The sequence below is a fragment of the Pseudorca crassidens genome, chromosome 12, assembly GCF_039906515.1.
Source record: "Pseudorca crassidens isolate mPseCra1 chromosome 12, mPseCra1.hap1, whole genome shotgun sequence".
In the NCBI taxonomy this organism is placed as follows: domain Eukaryota; kingdom Metazoa; phylum Chordata; class Mammalia; order Artiodactyla; family Delphinidae; genus Pseudorca; species Pseudorca crassidens.
The window spans coordinates 40,204,575-40,226,245 of record NC_090307.1 but is presented as its reverse complement, the minus strand read 5'-3'; the positions used below and the strand labels follow the sequence as shown (position 1 = coordinate 40,226,245).

The 21,671-nt window shown below is 56.6% G+C and overlaps 1 protein-coding gene across 50 annotated transcripts in view; it reads right to left on the bottom strand.

Annotated features, from left to right (window-relative positions):
- Positions 1-21,671, bottom strand: part of CELF4 (CUGBP Elav-like family member 4) — a 299,450-nt gene that overhangs the window by 22,215 nt on the left and 255,564 nt on the right. For 15 of the 50 annotated variants that reach the window (XM_067699231.1, XM_067699230.1, XM_067699277.1 and 12 more), the window contains exons 4-9: positions 8,251-8,379; positions 7,742-7,821; positions 7,168-7,311; positions 6,098-6,245; positions 4,176-4,325; positions 383-448 (exon numbers count right to left, since the gene is read on the bottom strand). In XM_067699231.1, coding sequence (XP_067555332.1) covers positions 383-448; positions 4,176-4,325; positions 6,098-6,245; positions 7,168-7,311; positions 7,742-7,821; positions 8,251-8,379 — 717 coding nt within the window. The remainder of the gene's footprint in view (positions 1-382; positions 449-4,175; positions 4,326-6,097; positions 6,246-7,167; positions 7,312-7,741; positions 7,822-8,250; positions 8,380-21,671) is intronic. The other 35 variants (XM_067699232.1, XM_067699237.1, XM_067699241.1 and 32 more) reach the window with 5 other exon arrangements.

The following is a 21,671-nucleotide window of genomic DNA, read 5'->3' as shown; positions in this document are numbered from 1 at the left end:
GCCAGCCCTGGCAGCACCACGGAGGAGGGAAATCTGGCCTCAAAGATGAGTCACTTCACAGCAAGGTTAAAGCTTAGCCTGGCTCACCAACTCATCGCACGTTCGGACCACCCACCACTGCCGTGTTGGGTTAGGGTTAGGTAAGCTCTGCCTGAAGGCCAAGGGGCACCTGCAGAGGGGGAGGGAGCCCGGCGGGGGTTGGGGGGGGGTCTCTGTCAGTATAACACTCCCTCCTTCTACCACAGCTCCTGGCCAGTCCTGCCCTGCTCCCCCCTCCCTCAGAGTGCTAGGCCCAGGCCTGGCTGGGTAGGGGGCACTGGTGCCCAGGCATGGGGAGGTGCATACAGCCGGGGGACCACCGAGGGGACGCGTGGATACTAACGACCTGCATACTGCTGCACTCCGGCGTAGGCCTGCTGCAGGGGGTCCGCGGCGGTGGGGCTCTGCGCTGCAGGGGAGCCAAGGGGGCAGAGGTCAGCGATGCCTACCCAAACCAGCTCCTCTCCCACCACACCCCTGGAGATGAGGCTGTAGCTGCACTGCCTCCCCAGCCACTGTGGTCTCTGTCCTGGGGCAGGGCATCTGAGGCAGGAACCCTGAATGGGGGTTCCCCTTTCCTCAGCCTGGGGCCCTTAGTAGGGTGGAAAGCTGTTTCCCCTGGTTGGGGGATGCAGCCTGCCACTGGCTTGGGTCAGGGGTGAGAGGTGTGGTTCATGCAGAAGGCTGGGAAGGGCAGGGAAGGAGACACCAGAGAAGGGCTTGACCATGAGGGGCTTGTGGGGAGACACCTGAGGGACCTGGCCCTGGAGAAGGGCTGTGGGAAAGCGGGCAAGGGTGCTAGAGGCTATCAGGAGGCTGGTTTCCTCCTCACTTATCCCTAGCAGGACTCAGGGGCAGAGCCCAGCTAGGCAAAAGAAAGGGCATGGAGGCCTCATCCTGCCATTCTTCCTGGGCCACCCATGCCTACTCAAACAGAGGGACCCCCTCCCAAATTCTTAGGGAGTTTGCACGAGGCACAGAGGTCTTTCATTCCTGGGCATGCCCTTAGTAGAACTGACCACACAAATAGATCTGCCCCACGGTGCCCACAGACACCAAAGAACAAGAAGACCAAGGACCTTCTAACACCTGATCTCATGAGTGGGACATCTACTGCCCAGTGCGCGGGGGCCCTTGGGCTGATACTTTGGCAAGCAACCCAGAGAAGCTGGACTTCTTGGTTCACTTCTGTTGCCTTTGTTGTGTCTGCAGATGTGGTGGGCAAAAGCATGGCTGCAGCACAGACCAGTGGTGGGCACTGCCTTTGGTGATCAAGGGCAGTGATGACTGAAGTGGGAGTGGGCTGGCCTTGGGGGCCCAGGGAGATGGGTGGGGACAGATCCAGCCTCAGTACATTTGAGGCAAGCTGGTGAACACAGCAAGGCAGAAAGGAAACCATCCAGGCTTATCGGCCCGGTGACCCAGGCCAGCGAAGCTAAACGGCAGTGCCAGGCTTTGGGGCCTGCAGACCAAGAAGAATCCCCAAATTTCCCTTCTGAGCTCTCTTCCCTGAACCTCTCAGTAACATTACACTAGAACAATAGCTCCTGGGTCTCTGGGGGACAAGGGAAAGTCCTGGGGCAGAGGTCCTTAGAGAGCATGTGGATGGTAGCAGGTGAGCTGGGCCCAGGAGGGCACTGCCCAGAGTGGGGAGCTGAAGATGGGTAAGGATGCGGGCTCCTTCCCGCCTGGGGTTGCCCAGGACAAAACCCTATCCCTCGATTTCCCCCACGGTGGACACTGGAGCCCCCAGTGGTGAGGTAGCAGTAGTGGTGGCGTTTGGCAGGTGGCCTACTGCTCCCTCCGCCTGACTCCTCCACCAGCCTGAGCTCCCTGGAGGGAGAGCCACATCTTGCTTGTCCTCTTGGGCTACCCAGCTGCTCAGCCACAGAATGCCTTTATGCCAATTAGAAAAAAGATGTCTCTCCTCTGGGCAGAGTTGCGGTGTCCTGTGCAAAATATAACCTGCACGACTTCTGTGGCAGCTCCCCCAGCACAGCGCCGGGATCGTAGCAAGTGCTCAGCAAACACCGTGACACGGGCGAGAGATAACCAGTCCCTACCATTTGTGAGAGCCACCCCTTCAGGGGCGTTTTGTGGCAGTAAAAGCCACACTGTGTGCTTCCAGCATGATCCCGATGAGTAAAGGGGAGAGCAGAGATGCTACCTGGGGCTAGGACGTGGAGAAAAGCTTTCTGAGACCCCTCTCTACTTAGCTGCTTAACGACCTCATTAGTAACTGCCAAAGAATGAGCACTTTGAAGGATCTCGCTCGTTACAGCAGCTCCAAACTCTGCATTTAAAGATGGGAAATTCATTTTTTTAATGTACTACTTTTTTCCTTCCCTTCCCTCCATCCCTCCCTCCTGCTCTGGCAGGGGACTGTTTATGGGATGTGACAGATTGTTACAAATGGGGGAGAGAAACATTTCCAAATTCCACGAGGGAAATAGCTCACAGATGCTGGTAGGGGTGGGGAAGGACCAGGTTTGTCAAAATCCAGAGACCCAGATGGGCTTGTGGGCAGGCGAGGGAGGGGGTGGTGAAACCACCCAGATGTGCTGGGGACTGTATCTCCCAGCCCATGAGCCTGAGTGAGGAGAAGCCCAAGAACCTGAGATAGGGGGGCTCTCTCCGACCTCCAGCTTGCCAAGCCCCTCCCAGCCTGGAGCCTTCACCATTAAGCAGCACTCCAGATCCCCCTCCAGGCCCTGTCACTTCACTCTCTAGGCTTCTCTGGTCTGTTCGCTATGCAGTGAGGGGTGAGTTGTGGGAAAAGCACTGAGATGGGATCATGAACAACTCCAAGTTCAAAGTCAGGAAATTCTCCTCTATTTCTCTCTGGCACACTCAGCTTCTACTCTGCTGCTGGTACAACTTTTATATTCTATGGATGCCTGGGCCTCATTCCAGTGAAATCAGAATCTCTGGGCTTCTGTGGTTTTACAAAGCCACACAGTAGATTCTGATGGGCAACCAGAGTGGGAAGCACTACTCTGCCCCCCAAGGCTGATCTCCTCTGCCCCAGTTGGGCCAACCTCCTTACCCACCCTGCCCCTGCCAGGACAGGCCCTCCCTAGCAGCGTGCTCCTTGCTCATCCGTACTTAATGTTTGATCTGAGCGCCTCCACAGGAGGCTCTGTTGGGCCTCCTCAGCCTACAGAATGAAAGAACTCTTCCTTCATTGGAATCCTTAGGCATCTCAAATCAGAGAACACTCACTCTTGACCAAAGTCTACTCTGCCTTATTGCCTCATTGTTCTGTTGATGCATGTTATGTTCCTGACTGGATTTTGACCTCCCAGGAGATAGGCCCATGTCCTGCCCTCCTTCTGGGCCACCCCCCTTTCGCCTTTCATAGACTGGGCACTTACTAGTACTTATGGGGACTCTGTGACCTCACCACCTGCCCTCCAGCAAGGACAGCATTCTCCTCGTTGCTATTACACTGCCTCTTGCCAGTCTACTCTAGGGCTTTGGGCCCAGCTTCCCAGCTCCAGTCCTCAAGACCAGGGAGATGAGCTGCTTAAAGTCAACTGGACACTCTTACCACAGGAGAACTGCTAAATTTTAGAGGAGCAAAGTTAATCAGGAACAGGCCTCCTGGATCTTCTTGTGTGCCAGAATTCATGAAGGTAGGACCCAGGAACTGTCCAAAGTTCTGACCGCGGTTGCACCAAGGGACCGAACTGGTATGTACTAGCCAGGCTGCCAATCTATATACCTCCACTTCCTTCCCCAAAGAGGCTTTTCCTATTTAATACTAAATATGATTATTCTTTTAGCTTCTATCCCCTCACTTCTTTTGGGTCAAATTCACTCTCAAGTAATTTGCAGCTATTAGCCTCTCTCTAGATGAGCTGGACAACTCATCTATTCTCCTTTCCCCTGAGGGAGCCCCAGGAATGGGCTTTTTCTCACCCATCAGACTGACAAACCCCCAGGGATCTGTCTTCTCTTCCATCAGGAGCTCCCTGAAGGAAGGCAGGAGGCTGGCTTTCCCTGATCACATTTGGGGTTCCACCAAGGAACAGAGGGCAGGGAGCCACACATTCCCTGTTATAACAGCAAGGGCACGGACAGAATGGATGAGGAGTGTGTTGCATGGGGAAGGAAGGGCTACCACATGTTCTTACCTGGGTAGGGGTGAATGCCATTGGCAAACACAGCTTCTGCAGCAGGTTGCCCATTGGCCTGTGGGGGGAGGCCAGTGAAGCCGTTCACCCCAATGGGGGACGGGATGCTAGGCACGGCTGGTGCAGTGATGCCCGGAGGGGTGCTGCCACCTGGTTCCAGAGGTGAAGATGGGTGGAGAAGGGGAGGCAAACAGAACAAAGGTGATGAAGGCCAACCCATGGAGCTCCACCCTGCTGGCTCCAAGGACCTGGGGATGGGCTTGGACCTCACACATCAACTCAATCCTATCTGTGAATCAGGCCTTGGGTTATCATCTCCCTATATGTAATGACTCTACTTATCCCAACTATATCTATACGTCAGAGTCCAAATCTCACCTACCCCACAAAGACTTCTCTTACCACTGACTGCTTGACCTTGGACCAGCAGCACATAGACCTCTAAGTGCCCTTGACTTTGACCACACTTGGTCTTCCTTTAGTCTTTTTCAATGATTCGTGCTCACCCCAGTTAAGTCAGGATGGACTGGTCTTTGTCTAGCCACCAAGGGGTTTCTAAGCTATGGCTCTGCTCTCTGCTATCCTAATTGGATCACTGAGGGGCTGATTTGCCTCCCTATGAGTAAGTCTTGATACTCAGGTAGAGGAGGTCTTAACTGTGGTGTTCCCTTGCATTGAGGGAGAAAGGCCTTTGCAGAGTCCAGACTCAGCCCTATTCCCACAGAAAGTAGACAGCCTGGCCTCCTCCTCTTAGGACAGTGGTAATGCTCATTGTGGCAGGGGTAAAGCTGGGGTCAGATGACAATATGTTGTGCCCTCCCTACACCAGGTGGATGGAAACAAGGTGTGGATGGCATGGTGATTGTACTGAGGCCCCAGAGGCTGGAAAGGCCTTCTTCTTCATGTAGGAAGCAGGGTGTCTCTGTGGATAAGGACCTGAGGCCATCAGGATCGTCCCTAGATCGGGGATCAGAGCTTTGGGGTGGCGTTCAAGTTGGGGCTAGAGATGGCACAGTCTTTTATAGCTTTTAGCTGGGAAAGGAATAGCTCCTGGATGTCAGGAAGGCTGCTGCTATGGCCTGAGTGCAGATAGCGAAGGGAACTTGGTGAATGAGCGCTCAGCCCTTGGGGCTAGACAGGGATTCTTAACTTTGAAACTACTGCATCTGTAGCCACACATTCCTTGTAGGGAGCTGTCCTGTGCATCGCAGGATGTTTAGCAGCATTCCTGGTCTCTACCTACCAGATTACAGTAGCACCGCCCCCCTTCAGCTGTGACAACCAAAAATGTCCAGGACATTGCCAGATATTTGGGAGGGAGGGGCAAAATTGCCCTGGTTGAGAATCACTGAACTGGGCAATAGCCAGGATCCAATTAAAAACATGCTTTGTAAGCGGAGCTGTTTCCAACCCCTCTGTCCTTTAGTAACTCTTACAGTTCTCTCTTGCTTGTTGTGAAGCTGTCTTGGAAAAAGTCAGTGAATCTAGGTTGGGTTAAAGGGAAATGAAAAAATGGGGTTCCTTCTGTGCTTGGGCCAGGGGTCACAGGATGGGCAGGGCTCTTTCCCTTTCAAACCTCAAAGGGAGATGTGTTCATGTCAATTTCTTTCCAGATATCTACACCAGAGATCAACATGAATTGCTTCCTGATATGGCTAAACAATTTGAGTGAAATTCTCACCACTCTGAAATCATATCACAGACATCAGGGGTCCACATCCCATCTTCCCATGGGTCCTCAGGAATTAGAACACTTTTGAGACACACTGCCCAAGGATAAGGCCTGCATTGGGCCCAGACACTATGTGCTCTTGACACAGGATGGTCCATTGGTAGCCAAAATTGGCCAAACAAAAGGTACCGATGTGGGTCCAGCTGCTTTCCTGCCAGGCCAGGCCCTGTGCTGGTACCTGCCCACTTACCTGAGGTTGGGGTCATGGGTGCGGCCGCCAGGCCATTCATGTTGAGGGCCGCCATCTGCTGCATCTGGGCGGCGGCGAAGGCAGCCATGGGGTTCAGGTAACCACCCTGTGCGACTGACGCCATTAGTGCCGCTTGCTGCTGCATCAGCTGGGGCAGAGGGAGTGCAAAAAATATCATGCGCTTCCAGGGGGGGTGACCCTCCCCACCAAAGGGTTCAGCTCCCAGAGACCAGCCTCCTAGGCCCTGCACCCCAGGGAGCTCAGACACATCTCCTGACCCCCACCCCCAGGGAGCCCTGATGCCTTCCCCATACCTGCCCTAGCTCTCAGTGGCTGTTAGAGACCACCCCCCTCCCGCCCCCCAAGAGGAAACTGTGTTCAAAAGTAATAGTAAGGTCCTTGGCACTCTAAAGTTGTAGAAGGTGGGGGAAGGGGACTGGCTCCATGGGCACCAGTCAGTCCTGTCGTTCATGGAGATGTGACATCCAAGGCTCTAGAGATGTGTTGGATGAGCCTCTGTAGAACTAAGTTGGAATGGGTGTCTGTTCAAAATGGTCCTAACTTGGAGTCTGTAGGGTAGAAGCTACAGGAGAATCACAAATAAAACCTCAGGCACCCCAAGGTTCTCACAGAGCTGAGTGGGGATGGGGGAGGTTGCTGAAAGTGGCCAAGTTTGGACCCTGCTGAACAAGTGAGGGGAGCTTGCATTTTTAGAAGCAGAACCCTGGCCTACCTTAGTGCCACCCATGTGGGGCTACAGGTCTGAGAGGCAGCTGAGGGGAGATGCTGGCAGAGCCCGCCCCAGTGTGGAAGAAAGAAGTTGATGGGCTGGGGCCTGAGCTGGGGACTGAGAGGACTACAGAGGAGGTGTAGGGGATGAGGGCTTGGGGCACCTCAAAGGACCCCTGCCAGGAGTAACCAGAAGGCCTGAGGACACCCTTCCATGATCGGTGGCGGGGGTGGTGTGGTGTCAGCAGGACACTGAACCTCTCTCCCTGTTCCAGTCAGTGCTTCCTAGGATTTGCGGAGAACTGCGGCCCCCAGCCCCGCCCTGCCGTGCCCTCACTTACTGCCTGTGCGTAGGCGCCGTAGGCCCCGAACGGGATGGCCATGGGGTTGAACATGCCCATTTGGCCAGCCATCTGCTGCATTCGCCGCATTGTGCGCTCCTTGTCGGTGTCGGCGAACTTGACCACCAGACTGGATGAGGCTCCCTGCAGCCAGGACTGTGTGTGAGGCCCACCAGCCCTAACCGCCTCTGCTCCCTGTCCTGGGCCCACCCAGTCCTCTCCACGGGGTGCTATGGGGGCGGGGTAGGTGGCACGGTGACAAGCACCAACCCTTCGTCCAGGGGTCTGGAGTCTTAACCCCCCACCCCCACCTCAGGCTTTTTCTATCTGGGTGACCTTGGGCCACTTTCTTAACATCTCTGGGCCTCAATGTCCTTGTCTTAGAAGTGCGGATATTGGCAGTGCCTTGCGGTCTCATGGGGAGGCTGTGAGCACCGCAAGCCTTTGGCATCCTGTGGCCGAGCGCGCGAGGGCTGTCGGGGCCCCGCGGATGCGTGGGGTGGCCGGGATGTCTCTGTCCCTCATTGCCCCGTTCCCTCCCCCCTCCCAACTCCCCAGGGGCGGCCGCACTCACCGGCATGGTCTGGCTGCCGTGCAGAGCGTTGATGGCGGCTTGCGCCTCGGCGTGGGAGGAGTACTTCACAAAGGCGCACCCTGGGGGGACGGGAGAGGCTGAGCCACGGCGCCAGGGCCCAGAGGAAGGTCAGAGAAGCGGAGGACTGAAAGACGGGGCACGGGAGGGGCCGAGGGGAGAGGGCGCCTCCCAGAAGAAAGCAGAGTGAGACACAGAAAGAGTGAGAGAGAACCGACAAACTCAGAGCCACACAAGGAGGCAGAGAAAGACCGGGACCGGCCAGAGTCTTCCAAGGACCCTTAAGTGGTCCCGTCCCCCGCGACTTGCATCGCGGCCTTTCCATCCCCGCAGGCCCAAGCGCCTCGCCCCTTCCAAGAAGCCTTACCCCGCTTGCCCGACGGGGCCAGCCCCAGACGGCTCGGGACTTTGCCGTCAGGCTGGCAGGAGACCCGCGGCCTCGCCCCGCCCACCTGCTCGCACCACCCACTCCCCGCCCCGCCCCCACGCACCCTTGCTGTTCCCGTCTGGCCCGCGCAGAATGGTACACTCCTCGATGTTCCCGAAGGCCTCAAAGAGGCGGCGCACATCGTCCTCAGACTGCTGCTTGTTGAGCATGCCCACAAAGAGTTTTCTATCTTCTGGAACAAAATTAGGAGATGCTTACCCGGGCCGGGGGCCCGGCTGCGCGGGGTCGGGCCCGGGGGGAGGGCACGGCCGGAGGTGGAAGGGTTACGGAGGGGAAGGGTAGGAGCTGGGTAGGGGGCGGGAAGGGGGCGCACAGCAGGAGGGGGAGGGAAAACAAAGAGAGGGAGGCGGGTGGGGCACCGCTAGAAGGGGAGGAAGGACGCGGGGTGAGGGGCTTACGGGGAGAGGAGGGCAAGGCCAGAGGGGGAGGGGAGGTAGGAGGGGTTGGGTCTAAGAGGGGGCAGGATTGCAGCGACTCTGCCCCTTCCTGCCTAGAGAGCAGACCTCACACTGAGGGGCAGGGCCACTGGCAGGCACCGGCACACAGGTCGTATGGGCAGCCCTATGTTCTCTTCCTCCCTCCTCTTAGACACAAACTATCTTCCTCAGCCACTTTCACCCCCAGATACCAAAATTAATTTACAACTGGCAAGTCTGCCACAGGGCCTTTGCATATGCTGTTCTCTCTGCCTGGAGTGTCCTCCACATCACAAAGTTGAATCCTCTAATGCTAGGTCTCAGTTTAAATATTGCTTTCTCATCAAAGCCCCTCCTTCCACTTCTTTATTCTCTGTCTCAGCCTTTCCCATGGTCCAAAATTCAAAGGACAAGTATTTACTACTTTGACTGAGTAGTAGGTTTCTGTCTAGCTCCCCACCCCTCAATCTATGCTCCCTGAGGCAAGAGGCCAGGCCTCTGCTGGAGCAGTGGTAGCAGGCACATAGTAGGCCTGCAGGACTGAGCTATGGAATGAATGAATGAATGCCCTATGCCAGTCCCAGGAGCACACCTCCTTTCTGCCTCACATGTTCTTACCTCCATCTGGCGCTCCCTCCTCTTGCCCCTTCCTATTCATGCTGCGAAATTCAGCCCTGGGCACTTTGGAGGGCCTGTTTCTGAAGACTGGGCTCCCTCAGCAGCCTCGCCCCCACGCTTGTGTTGAGTACCAAATGGTTTGTTGACAGCACTCAGATGTGTGCTTAGGGTGACAGGGATCACGTTAGGCTGTGTGGATTTGAGCATAAGAGCATCCCACAAGCTCTTACTGCAGTGTGACTTTCACTCCTCCCAGGGAGGTGGGGTCTAAGTTCCCTCCCCTTGAATCTGGGCGGGGCTGTGACTGCTCTAACCAATAAAGAATGGCAGAAGTGACACGAGCTGCCTTCAAAGGCTCGGTCATAAAAAAGGATCAGCTTCCACTCTCAGCTCTCCCTTTTGGGCATGGTTGCTCTGTGGAAGCCAGCCACCATGCTGTGAAGAACCCCAACTAGCTCATACCGGGAGTCCACATGGAAAGGAACCCAGGCCTCCAGCTGACAGCCAGCATCAGCCACCAGACATGGAGCGAATGAGTCCTGAGATGATTCCAGGCCCCAGCCTGTGAGTCTTCCAGCTGAGGCCCAGACATCCTGGAGCAGAGACAGTCCCTCCAAGCTGTGCCCTGTCTGAATTCCTGACCACAGAATCCATGAGCATAATAAATGGTTGTTTTATACAACTCCGTTTGGGGTTAAGTTGTTAGGCAGCCATAGCTGCTGGAACAGGGTCCCCGTGGTGGCAGACACCCTCTAGATGCTTGTTGACTCTTCAATAACTGACACACACAGCCAAGACTGCAGAAATACCCACCCCAAAATTGCAAATGGCCATGTGTTCACGGTTTCCACAGAATGCAAGGGCACTCCAGGACCATGTCCTCCTGGATTCAGGGTGGTTGGTACCTCCTGCACCAGAGCACCCCCGTCACTCACACGGCCAGGAGAGTTCACATAGAGACGAGGGGCTGACCAGAGGTCTGGAGCGAAGCGGAGGAAACCTCCAGGCCCTGCCCTGCTTCACAAGCCACCGCAGAGTCCTCCTCAGGAAGGCCTGACCACCGCCCTGCCGGTACCCCCAGCCTGGAGCACTCAGCACTGGGCAAGCTCTCAGCGATGAGGTGCCCCTTCCATGCCCACGGGGTATCATTGTCAGTTCCTGTGACCAATGTTGCATCAGGGCACGCCAGCCTGGACCTCCAACATGGGTGGGCTTCAGCCAAAGCTCTGGGCCCGGAGCCTGCCCTAGCCTGGGCGCTCCGCCTGACGGCTCAGGCGCTGGCAGGGCTGGGCACGCCCCTGCCCCATCTCCAGGCATCCCCAACTCCAAGCTCTGGGCTGGGGGAAGCAGAGACTGGGAGAGCAAGCGGAAGGAAGACAGAGGGAGTGGAAGGGGTGAAACTTCCTCCTGAGGAGGGACAGGAGGAGATAGGGTTCGAAGCAGAAAGGGAGGGGAAATGGCGGAGACAGAGGAAAATGAACTAGAAACAAAGAGAAGAGAGAGGGCTTCCCTGGTGGCGCAGTGGTTGAGAGTCCGCCTGCCGATGCAGGGGGTACGGGTTCGTGCCCCGGTCCGGGAGGACCCCACATGCCGCGGACCGGCTGGGACCGTGAGCCGTGGCCGCTGGGCCTGCGCGTCCGGAGCCTGTGCTCCGCAGCAGGAGGGGCCACAGCAGTGAGAGGCCCGAGTACCGCAAAAAAAAAAAAAAAAAGAGCAGAGAGAAGAGCCAGGCAGAAGGAGAGGGCAGAGACAGAGGCGAGAGGGCCGAGGGCTTACGTTTAACTCCCAGAAGCACAGCAGCATTTACATGAAGTGAATCGAGTTTGGAAGCCTTCAGTAGAGCCTTGAAATTCTGCTCCCCAGGTCGGCCAGGTGCTCCCCCTCCCACAGCCCCTTTTAAAGGCTCCAATTAAATGGGATTTCCAGGAAGACAAAGAAGTGAAAACCTGCCCCCTGCTCATCCCTGACGCTCCTGCTCAAACATCTCCTCCCAGGAAGGAACTAGGAAAGGAAGAGAAGCCGGTCCTGCACCGAGCCTGGTTTAGATGCTGGAGCCGCAGCTCCTGCCTCTCTCCTGACGTCTGAATATACTCCTCTCGTTTCATTATGACAGCTTTCTGATTGCATTAAAATTCATCCCCACGTGCCTTCCTATCCAGCCACTTCCCTTTTGCCAGGGTTTTTTTGTTTGTTTGTTTGTTTGTTTTTTCTAATTCCTTCTTCCACTCCCTGAAATCACCCCTTACTGCCAATTCTCAGTTCTCCGTTCTAGGCCCTTCCTGTTTGAGGGCTTTCCCAATGTGGAGGGGGCCAGGCTCCCGCTCTTCCTGCCTGTCCGGACTTCCCCAGGGAAACTACAACTAGCCTTCCCTTTCTGGAAGGCTGCCAGAAACCAGATAAACCTGGCTCCAGACTCACTTCCTCCAGGCGATCTGGAGTGACCCCACCCAACACAAAGGTTTATTTGTTTCTAGGATGCTCTTTATTTCCAGTTGGCTTTGGTACTGGGTGAGTGATTCTAAGGCCTTTCAGACCAGGGAGTGGAAGGACTCAGTCTGAGGGTGGATCTCCTCCTTCGGCCCAGGCCCACTGGCTCACACCCCAGCTCTGCTGCCTTCCAGCTGCATACCTGTTCGCCCCCTCAGGTTTTTCGGTCTCTAAAATGGGAATAACTCAGCCCTCCTCATGTGGTGGACAATAGGCTCCCAGGAGATGCTGCAGGACAGAGCCTGGCCAGCAGCAACAACAACAGCGATGACCATGACCTGGGGTTCTCTATCCAGGAGGAAGAGGAAATGGAGCTCCCTGCCCTGACTGGAGGGGACAGAGGTCACAGGGAGGGAGAGGCCAGAGGATCCACATCTGGGGGAGGAGCACTTGAAGTGACAGTTTGGACTGGACTCAGGCTGTAGCTGCTCAGCTGAGATGGACAACCTCTCCTTGTGTTCCCACCCCCCATGCCCTCCTTCCCCCGGCCACTTTCCCAAGGCTCTGTCCCCAAGCTGTGTCAGATGACCAGTGACACCATTTGGCTGGTGTCTTGGATCTTATGCCAACCTAGCGAGAGTCTCAGAGAATGACTCCATTTACCCAGCCACTTCCCACCCGCTCCATCATGGACACAGACCCCGATTTCCTGGGACACGCTGAGCAGTCCCTGCCCCCAGCCCTCCTGCCTGAGTGACGCAGGGTCCCTGGCTGATGGTGGGGCTATGATGCTCTCACTGGCCCCCATGAACCCTCAGCCTGAGCCCGTTTTATGGCTGTGGGGCTGTCGCTGCTCCTCTGAGGAGATGTTCAGGCAGGTATTGCTGGGACTGGGACACGCAGGCCACCTTGATGGGAGGTGAAGGACAGACCTCAGGGTCAGGGGGAAAATGGGCTGAAGACATCCCTGAGTGGGAGGTCGCTGAGACCGCATGGGAGCAGTCTCCCTCAGAGATGCAGGAGGCCAGTCTGCAGCCCAGTATCTGCCTCTTGACGGAGCCCAGCTTGGGGCAGGCAGGCGGCTCCATTAAGCTCAACTTCTGACTTCCTGGGCTGAGCCCAGTGGCTGGCACAGGAAAGCTTTGACCTGCTGGGGGATGGGCAAATACCCCAAATCTCTGCCCTTGGGTTTTCACATGGGCTCCTCCTGGCCCAGGGGCCGATCAAGGGGCTCATGCTCCCGCAGTGATTCAACAACTGTTTGCTGAGCAAATTCTCTGTGCCAGACACTGTTCCATGCACTGCTTCTACAGCAGGAAACAAGAGAGGTGAGTCAGCTCACTGGAGCTGACTTCCGGATGGGGACAGAGGCCGTCCACAATATATAAGTTACAGAACAAGACAAAGGCCCACAGGGCTGCGACAGAGTGGCCCCCAGAGCTGGTGTGCCCTCCCCAGCAGTAACAAGGCGGCAGAATGGCAGAGCTGGGCTGGACCCTGGAAAACACCAAGGCTCCCACCTTTTTTAGATGAGGAGGTCGGGGCAGCTGGGGCCGGGACTAAACCCAGGTTCTTGGAGTCTCTTGAATTACTAATCCTGACCCCCTTGCTGCTGCCTTCCTGCTCTTTTAAGCTATGAGTGCCTGTGTCTGCAGGGGTGAGGGAGCACCTGGGGTTCCAGGAGGCAGGGGTGTGACACCCCAGAAGGTTGGCACTAGTCCCGGCCCTTCCTGAACCAGAGCGGGCAACTCAGCTCTCTGTGCCCAGATGTCATGCTCTCACTGCGGGGGGAGTGGGCACAGTTTATCTTCCTCCCCCTCCCCAGGAGCTGTGGGAAGGGGAAGCCAATAAAATAACGGATGGGAAAAGTACCAAGTTCTGTCAGGTGCACGTGTTTACAACCACCTGAGGAGGGAATGGAACAGAGCCCCTGGCATCCCGCCTCTGGTCACTCCTGCAGCAAGCATTGACTGAGCACTGACTGTGTGCCTGGGACTCGGCTGATCAGAGAGTCTGAGATGAGTCTTGGGGGCCCTTCTTGTTTTCCTCTTTGGGCAAGTGTGTGTGGGGGGGATGCTTGGCTCTCAGATCCCTGGAGAATCCAGTCTTTGGCCCCAGAGCCTCTGCCACGGAGCCCCCCATGAGAGAGGACAGCCAGGCAATAGCTCTGGACTGCAGGTCTGTAGGGGCCAGTTGGGGAAGGGGGCAGTGGCAACACTCTGAAGGCTTCCAGGAGGAGGTGGCCTGGCGTCAGGGTCAGGGGCTCCAGACCCACAACAGGATTTAAGCAAAAGCTAAGAGATGGGAGGGCTGTTCTTTTCACTTGCTCCCAAGTGGTCCCTGCCTGGGGGTTCAGGGGGAGCTGGACTTTGCTTTCCCAACTCCCCCTTGCCTGCCGTAACCCCCACCAACACACACACATCTCCCAGTCCTCTGACCTCGGGAGTATTCTTCATTGTCCCAGAACCTCAATCTAATTCTGAGTTTCAGTTTCCCAACCTATTAGCATTGGGGGACACCTCCGGGAAGATTTAAGTGCAGATGAAAAGGCAGAGGAGTCTAGTTGCCAGAATCTCATGCTTCCTCCAGCCCCTCCAGTTGGGAGACAGACTCCTCTCTTGTTCACTTGGAACGTCTGGGCAGAACGGGACTCTGGCTGGAAGGATTTGCATTTTAAAAGGAGAGCCCAGAAAACAGAGAAGCAACACACTGACAGCTAGTTGAGGACAGGCCCCTCTTGGGGTATATCAGGGTGGTACCTCGGAGCCCCCAGACGTGTGTGCGGGGAGCACTCTGTTGGCTGTGCAGGATGAGTGGGGCCCCGAGGGGGGAGGAGGTGGGTGGCAGCAGCACCACGTGACTTGCCAAATGCCAGCACCCTGGCGCTAATGCTCAAATTCCGGTTTAATTTTCAAAACTTGATTCGCTCATTGCCATTGGCATTAAACAATATTTCACACTTAAGGATAGACGACTGCTGGGGCGCCGTGGATGAATGTTCAGATGGCTGATGCCTTTATGGCCGCAGTAGATTTTTACTGTTCTCTTCCCTCCAGCTGCCGAGGGAGGGTTTGTGGGGGGACCTGAGCTGGGGAGAACCGGGGGGCCAGGGGCCGGGGTGGGGAATAAATGGTTTTGAGTTCTGTGGCTGGTGGGGCAGCCAGAGGAGTTGCTAGGAGACCAGGAGGGCCTGGCTGGGGGTGGGGGGTGGGGGTATGTAGGGCCAGACCTGTAGGAGACACTCTGATAGGGCCCTGGAGGCTCAAGGGCAGCAGTTTGGGGAGTGAGAAGAAACTTCCAGACACTCCCAGTGACTGAGCCAGAGGACTCTCTCCTGCTCTTGAGCCTTTGGCCCCGGGAGTGGGCAGAGCAGGGCCAGAACCCAGAGCCCCGGGTACCCATACACCTGCCCCTCAGCTGCTGGCAGAGGCCATGCCAGACCCTCAGCATCTCGTGGCCTCTTTACTGTGGGACCAGGGGACTTGCCGGACCGCCTTCTGGATCCCAGGACCATCTGCTCTCCCTGGGGAGTGATTTCATGCCCAAAGGGCCACAGGTAGTGAGTCTTAGGGGGGAAAACCTGTTCCTTCTCCCTAACTTCACCCATAGATGAGGAAGGACCTTGAATCGAAGGCACACAGACTTGACAGGAGGGGCGGGGCCGGGGCGTCTTGCAGAGAGTAACTGAGGCGCTTTGTCAAATCCTGGTTGACTGGGCCCCCTTAGGCAAGTCACATACCCTCCCTGGGCCTCCAGTTCCTCATCTGTAAGAGGGGAGAATAATCACACCCACCTCATAGGGCTGCTGGGAGATGAAATTAGTTAAGGTACCTGAGGATTTTAGCCCAGAGCCTGGCACAAATGCTCAATAAATGCAGCTCTGCACGAGTTACAGCCAGGACTACTGCTTACCCGCAGCAGTGGCAGCTGGTGGGATGGGGATGCCCACCCCACCCCTTGGGTGTGGAGAGGACCCCAGGGACACTGAACAGTCATCTGCCAGGGGTCAGCCTGGAAGCCGGGCTTTCCTTTGCCTGCCCTGACCAAATGGCAGCATTTGGGGGCCCTCTGAGATGCTCCCCAACACCCTCCACGTGGTCTGCCTGGATTAATCCACAACGAGGGACGTTTCCCCCGAAGTTACACTGAGACCCCTCTGTGCCCTTTCCATGCATTCTCCGTGTCCTGACCCGCCAAGCACCCTGGCTCCTAAGGGACAAGAAGGTGTCAAACTGGTCATCTGAACTGAAATCTGTGCCACTTTCAAGGTCGCTGACCCCCCACCCTGAGTCCAGAGGCCTCCTCTTCCCCCTCCCGGCCAGCCCTGAGGTGGGCAGCACGCAGTCCCACACCTGCCTTTCAAACAGGGGAGCAGCGGGTAGGGCTGGGGGTCTGCACCCCCTCTTCTCCTGCCTGGGGACCCACAACTGCCCGCTCTCCTGCTGGTGCGGGAGTTTCCAGCCTCGCCATCCACAACAAGGTTAAGGGCCTGGATTGGGGTCCCTCTGCAGCCATGTGCCCGTGTCACTGCCCTCCTGAGACGGGCCAGGCCTGGGAGAGCTCTCCACGTGAAGTGCGCCAGTAAGGAGCCGAGCGAGGCCCCCCTTTGTCCCCACAACTCACACTGTGCCAGAGCCAGGGCCAGGGGTGCAGCTGGGCGGGAGCCGCCTCCCAAGGTTAAAGCCTTCCTGCCTGGGAAGAAGACTGAAGGAGACATCAAACCAGATTAAAGGCTGCTGGGGATGGGGCGGTGAGAAGGGCCAAGATGGGGCTCCCGCTCCCCTGGGGATGAAAATGAGGCCCCTCAGCCGCTCCGGCCCCCAGGGCAGGCCGTGCCAGGCCTTGATCTGGCCAGCTCCCTCCAGACGGTCTCTGTTTGATGTCGGGGAGAATGCAGGGCACACCCAGTCTCCCCCACTCGCATTCTTTCAGCCAGCTCTGCCTTCTAAATGCTTCGGGGTAGGGCCCAGGCCGTGAGAGTCCCTTCCTCACTGTCTCCCGCCATCCACCCAGGCCCCTGCTGGCTGCTCTCCACAGGGCAGCCACAGGAGTCAGCTACAACCCGAGGCACATCCTGTCTATCTCCTGCTCAGACCCCGCAGGTGCTCCCGTCTTACTGAGCACAAGCCTTGTGAGGGGCTGCACAGGCACCCCACACTCTGACTCCCCCGATCCCGCCATCCCTCTGCTCAGAAACGTAGGTCTTGTGAAGTCTCAGGAATACTCCACGCATGGCCTGCCCCAGGGCAGGGCACTGCGTGTGCACTGCCGTTCCTCCTCTTGTCTCCAAGATCATGTCCTTGGCATCTGCAGGACACTGAACTCCAGGATTCCTCAGAAACTGGGAAGTGAGTGTCTCCTGGAGATGAGTGGGCAGCGGCCATGCTGCAGGCACAGAGCCTGCCGTGATGAGCTCTGGGGGTGTGGGGTGTCTAGAAGTCTTGAGCCAGGCCCTAGGGGCTGCACATGCAGGGTTTGCCAGGTAGAAAGGCACAGGGCAGGCATCCCAGGTCAGGGAGCATGGCATGTGCAAAGGCAGGGAGTGTGACAGGCACGTGGGACATGGAGTCACAGTGACACATCCCCCCCTCCCTCCTTCCTCTTCCCCACCCACCATATTCTCAACAATTCCCTCAGGGTCCCAGCCTGCACCTTCACCGCTGGCCACTGGAAGCCTAGCTTGGGACTCGGACCCTGCGTCCATACTCACTGCCTACCATGTCCTCTCTTGGCTCAGACTGGCTCCTAAGTCATAGCACACAGGGATTCTCCTGTGGTCCAACTGGACTCCCAGGCCCACCCCCCTCAATGTCACCCTGGTGTCTTCTTCATGACAAGAGCCAGTGGACCGAGCTCCCACATCACAGAGCCTCTGCTGCCCCCAGACAGCTCTGGTCAGACTGGCTCCCTCTCCAGGGCTGTGTGGTGCCCCTGCCCGAGGGAGACCACAGCTCTGACCACACCCACTCCTCCATGAGGTGGTTATAACCACCACAATACTAATAATCAGAATGGTTCTCATTTATCAAATATTTACCATGACGCCCGTACTGAAATAAGCCCTTTGCAAGTATAACGGATATTTTATTCTTTCCACCGTACAGATGAGGAAACTGAGGCTCAGAGAAGTTAAATATCTTTCCCAAGAAGACATAGCCAGTCACTGGGGAAGCCAGGACTCAGACCCAGGGGGTCTGAATGGAGCTGAGCTCTCAGGTCACCCTCCTTCCTGGTGGAAGACAGTGCTACCTGGAGATTGCTCTCTCTCTTCACTCTCCACCCCTCCATGTCTGCACAGACAGCTGACAAAGGCCTAATAACCCCATTGCTCTGCATGGGCCAGGGCTTCTGTCCAGAGCCCGGAAGAAGGGCCTGGTGGGGCCCTGCTTAGCTCAGACGGAGCAGGCTCCGGTGGTTCCTGACTGCCCGACCACCCGCAGACGTGCCTCACAGCCCCTCCTCAGTTTCACTCGCCCCTCTGCCCAGAGCACGGCTGGCTTGAAGTCTCCTGGGTGACCAAAGATGTTAAGCTCTGTCCTGATGAGTCCCCAGGCCTTCCTCTGCCTGGGATCTAGGCTGCAAGGTCCTCTCCCCTCACCACACAGAGAATCGGACCTGCTGGCAGAATCCCCTGGACTCACAGTCCACACCCCTCCAGCCCCGGGTACCTGCCCAGGGCAGAGGTGTGGCTCTGTGCCCTCGGGGGCTTGCAGCATGACCGGGGAGGCCGAACCAGAAGACTGTCACCACCCCGGGGCGCCACGAATGGTCCCTGCACCCTCTTCTCCTGTGCTTTTCGAGTTGATGGGCAGGCGTGGGAGCCCTGAGTTAGGCAAGAGCTAAGCCCTGGAGGCGCAGCATGGGTGAGGGGCCCGGAGGCCATACCCACATCCCTCGCGACCTCCTTCTCTGGCCTTCAGCCCGTGACCCTCGTGCCTGTGAGTCTGCGCCAGGCCTCCCAGAAGGCGCTTGGGGCACACGGTGGCACTCAATGGAAGTCACCTTTCACTGGGGCTGCGGCACGTGGCCGGCTCTCCAGGTAACTGATTATACATTAGATCTGCTACCTTATCCTTCCCGGGCGCGTGGCGCACGACAGACGGCCCTGAGTTCTATGGGGACTTCTGCAGCCCAACCCTGTTGTCTAATGGGGTTTCCGCTGGCGTCTGGCGCAGTCTCCAGCATTTCACCCATCACAGGATAATTTATAGCATAATGGGGCATTTTTTTCCTTTATCTCATGCGGGAGCATAAATTATGGCCAGTTTGTCCTCAGCTCTCAAGGAGACAGACAAAGCCGGGCTTCATTCCAGCAAAGGGAAGAGGTTTCTGCAGGGGGTGGGTAAGGGCAGGGTGGTCCACAAGGCAGCAGGGGTAACAGGAGGAGAGACCAAGGAACGCCTTAAGAACATCTCATTGACGGGGTGAGAATCTAGCTGAGGCGGCCACAGATGCCGGGGAAGAAGCAACAGTACCCACTTGGAGTGCTTGACACTATTAACCGTGGAGGGGGCTCTTGTTAGCGGAGCCGTAGAGCTGCACAGTTGTCCGCCGCCTGCAGATGACCCGGCCATAGACAAACTTCTAACCCTAGCCACGGGCTGACCCTTACCTTGGCCGCAGATCTTCCCACAGCCTCACAAAGAGAATGGTGTTCATGGGTCCACCCCCTTCCTCCCCACCCCCTGCCACAGCCAGAGACAGAATGCAGTGCCCGGCAAACCTCCTGCCCCTCTGACCCATGGCTCATTTTTAACACCGAGGGTGGGGCTCAGCTTCTTGTGGGACGAGGGAGGAGAGGGACACCCCAGCTTCTAATGGCCTGCCCACTGTCCTCCTTGGGAGGTGCACGCAGCTCAGGGTCAAACTGACTAGTCTAACACAGCAGGAGTCACACCTGAACCAGAGGCTGCAACTGTGACAAGGACTTCTGGTGGCCCTGGGTGGGGATGGAATCTTCAGAGGTCACCTGGCCAGCCTCCTCCAGTATGACCCAAGGTGAGGATGATGCTTTCTGAACACCCTGGCAGAAGTCTCCCTGGCCCCCATGGAGGCAGACCAGAAGAATATTTCCCCTTTTGCACCCTGGAGAGCTCAACCCTGCCCAGAGAACAAGTCCTGCCCCTAGAGCACCAAAGTCTGCTCCTTCCTCCTCAAGACACACTTCTGAGAATAACAGCAGGAATCCTGGATCTTGTAAGATGGTGGTTCTCACCCCTGGACGCTATGAAATTCACCTGGGGGCTTTCAAAATACAGGTGTGCCCAGCTAGCCCCTGAGATATGGATTGGTCCGGGCCTCTATGTTGTTGGTTTTCATTTGTTTCAAAAGCTACTCAGGTGATACCAGCACACAGCCAGGGCCGGGAAGGGCTGGGATGGGTCTTTTCCAGGCGGCTCCTGGCCATCTCTCCTTGGGCACCCCATCTCTGCCCTCGGCCTGCCTGCAGAAGCTCAGCCCTTGAGACTGCAGGATTCTGTGTGTGTTGGTGCTGGTGGAGGGTAGCACCCACCTTCTCTGCCCTGACACCTGAGCCCGGGCATCCCCCCATCCCTCACGGGGTTGTCCTGGAAAGACACTGTACTAATCTGGGGGGGTAGACTGAGGGGGGATTATCTAGGTTAGCATGAAGCCCACCCCTCTAATGGCTTAGCAGCCCTCCCCCTCGTCTTCTTCTCTCCTCTCTCATGCCCCTCTCCCCTCCATCCATCAGGCCAGGCTAGCTGTGAGAGGAGGGTCCCAAGCTCTGCTTTCATCAGCCCTCCAGTTTCCTTCCCGTCCATCTTTGTTCCAGCCACCCTAGCCCTCCTGGAGTCACCCCGACCCCACCCCCGTCCCCTTGGAACTAGATGGTCCACGTTTAAGTACACGAATACTCACTGTATTAACTCATGACTGATAATGGACTACAGATAGACACAGAGATGGACGGATGGCAGACATTATTAATAGATGCTAGATATCCAGATTAAATGTTGGATGATAGATACACAGGTGAGAGAAAAATGATTGCAGAAAGCAGATAGATTTATGATCGGAGGTACGTGAATAGTGATAGGTAAATATGGATAGATGGATGGATGGATGGCCAAGATGTTTCTGAGGACTTCAGATAACGGGCTCAAAATGTAAAAGGTGAGAAAACTAGTCACGGCCACCCACACCTGTTGGGGTATCTGCTCTCAGAAACAAGGAACTCTGTTCTGCTCAAGACCTGTCTTAAAGCAACTTCTCTTTCGGCTCAGGCCCCTGAACATCCACTTGTCTGATGGGTTTGAGGTTAACATAGGTTGCAGTGGGGCTGGTTTCCTGGAGACACCTGAAGCTTCTCTTTGATGTTTTGCCTCCTGAGCCCCTGCGATACCTAAGGAGGACCTCCCTTCCTGTCTGTCTCCCCTCTAGATGCATGTTCCTCAAAGCCCAAGGCCATGCCCTCCAACCCCACAGAGCAGGTTGGTTTTTGGAGTCGGATAGGCTGGACTGGCCCCTGCAGTTAGATGGCAGGTGTCAGCCCATATGGTACATGCAGAGATTCATCCATTCACTCCCTCCGTTGGGACCCATGCCCTCAGAGAGGTCAATGAGGGCTGACTCATCTGAAGCACTCGCCACGAGCCAAGCACTGCTCCGAGCGCTTTAATTTTATGAGGTGGGTACCACTGTCACCCCCACTTTACAGATGAGGAAACTGAGGCACAGAGAGGTTTGGCAACTTTCCGGACGTCCCAGAGCTAAAAACTGCAGGGCCCAGATTTGAACCCAGGTGGTCTGGCTCCCGAGCTTTCATCCACCACGCAGAAGGTCCCCCTCCCCCAACCAGATGGTTGCGAGGCTCTGGTGAGCTCAGGAGAGCATGTGGCTCTGGGAACTGGAAAGGGCTGCGCGATTTGCAAGATGTCATTATTTCTAATGACTAATGAGATTGTGAGGGGAGTGTCAGTTTCCTCTAGAGAACAAATTATTTTGAAGGGTGGCAGCATATTAACTATTGGTGCGTGGCTGG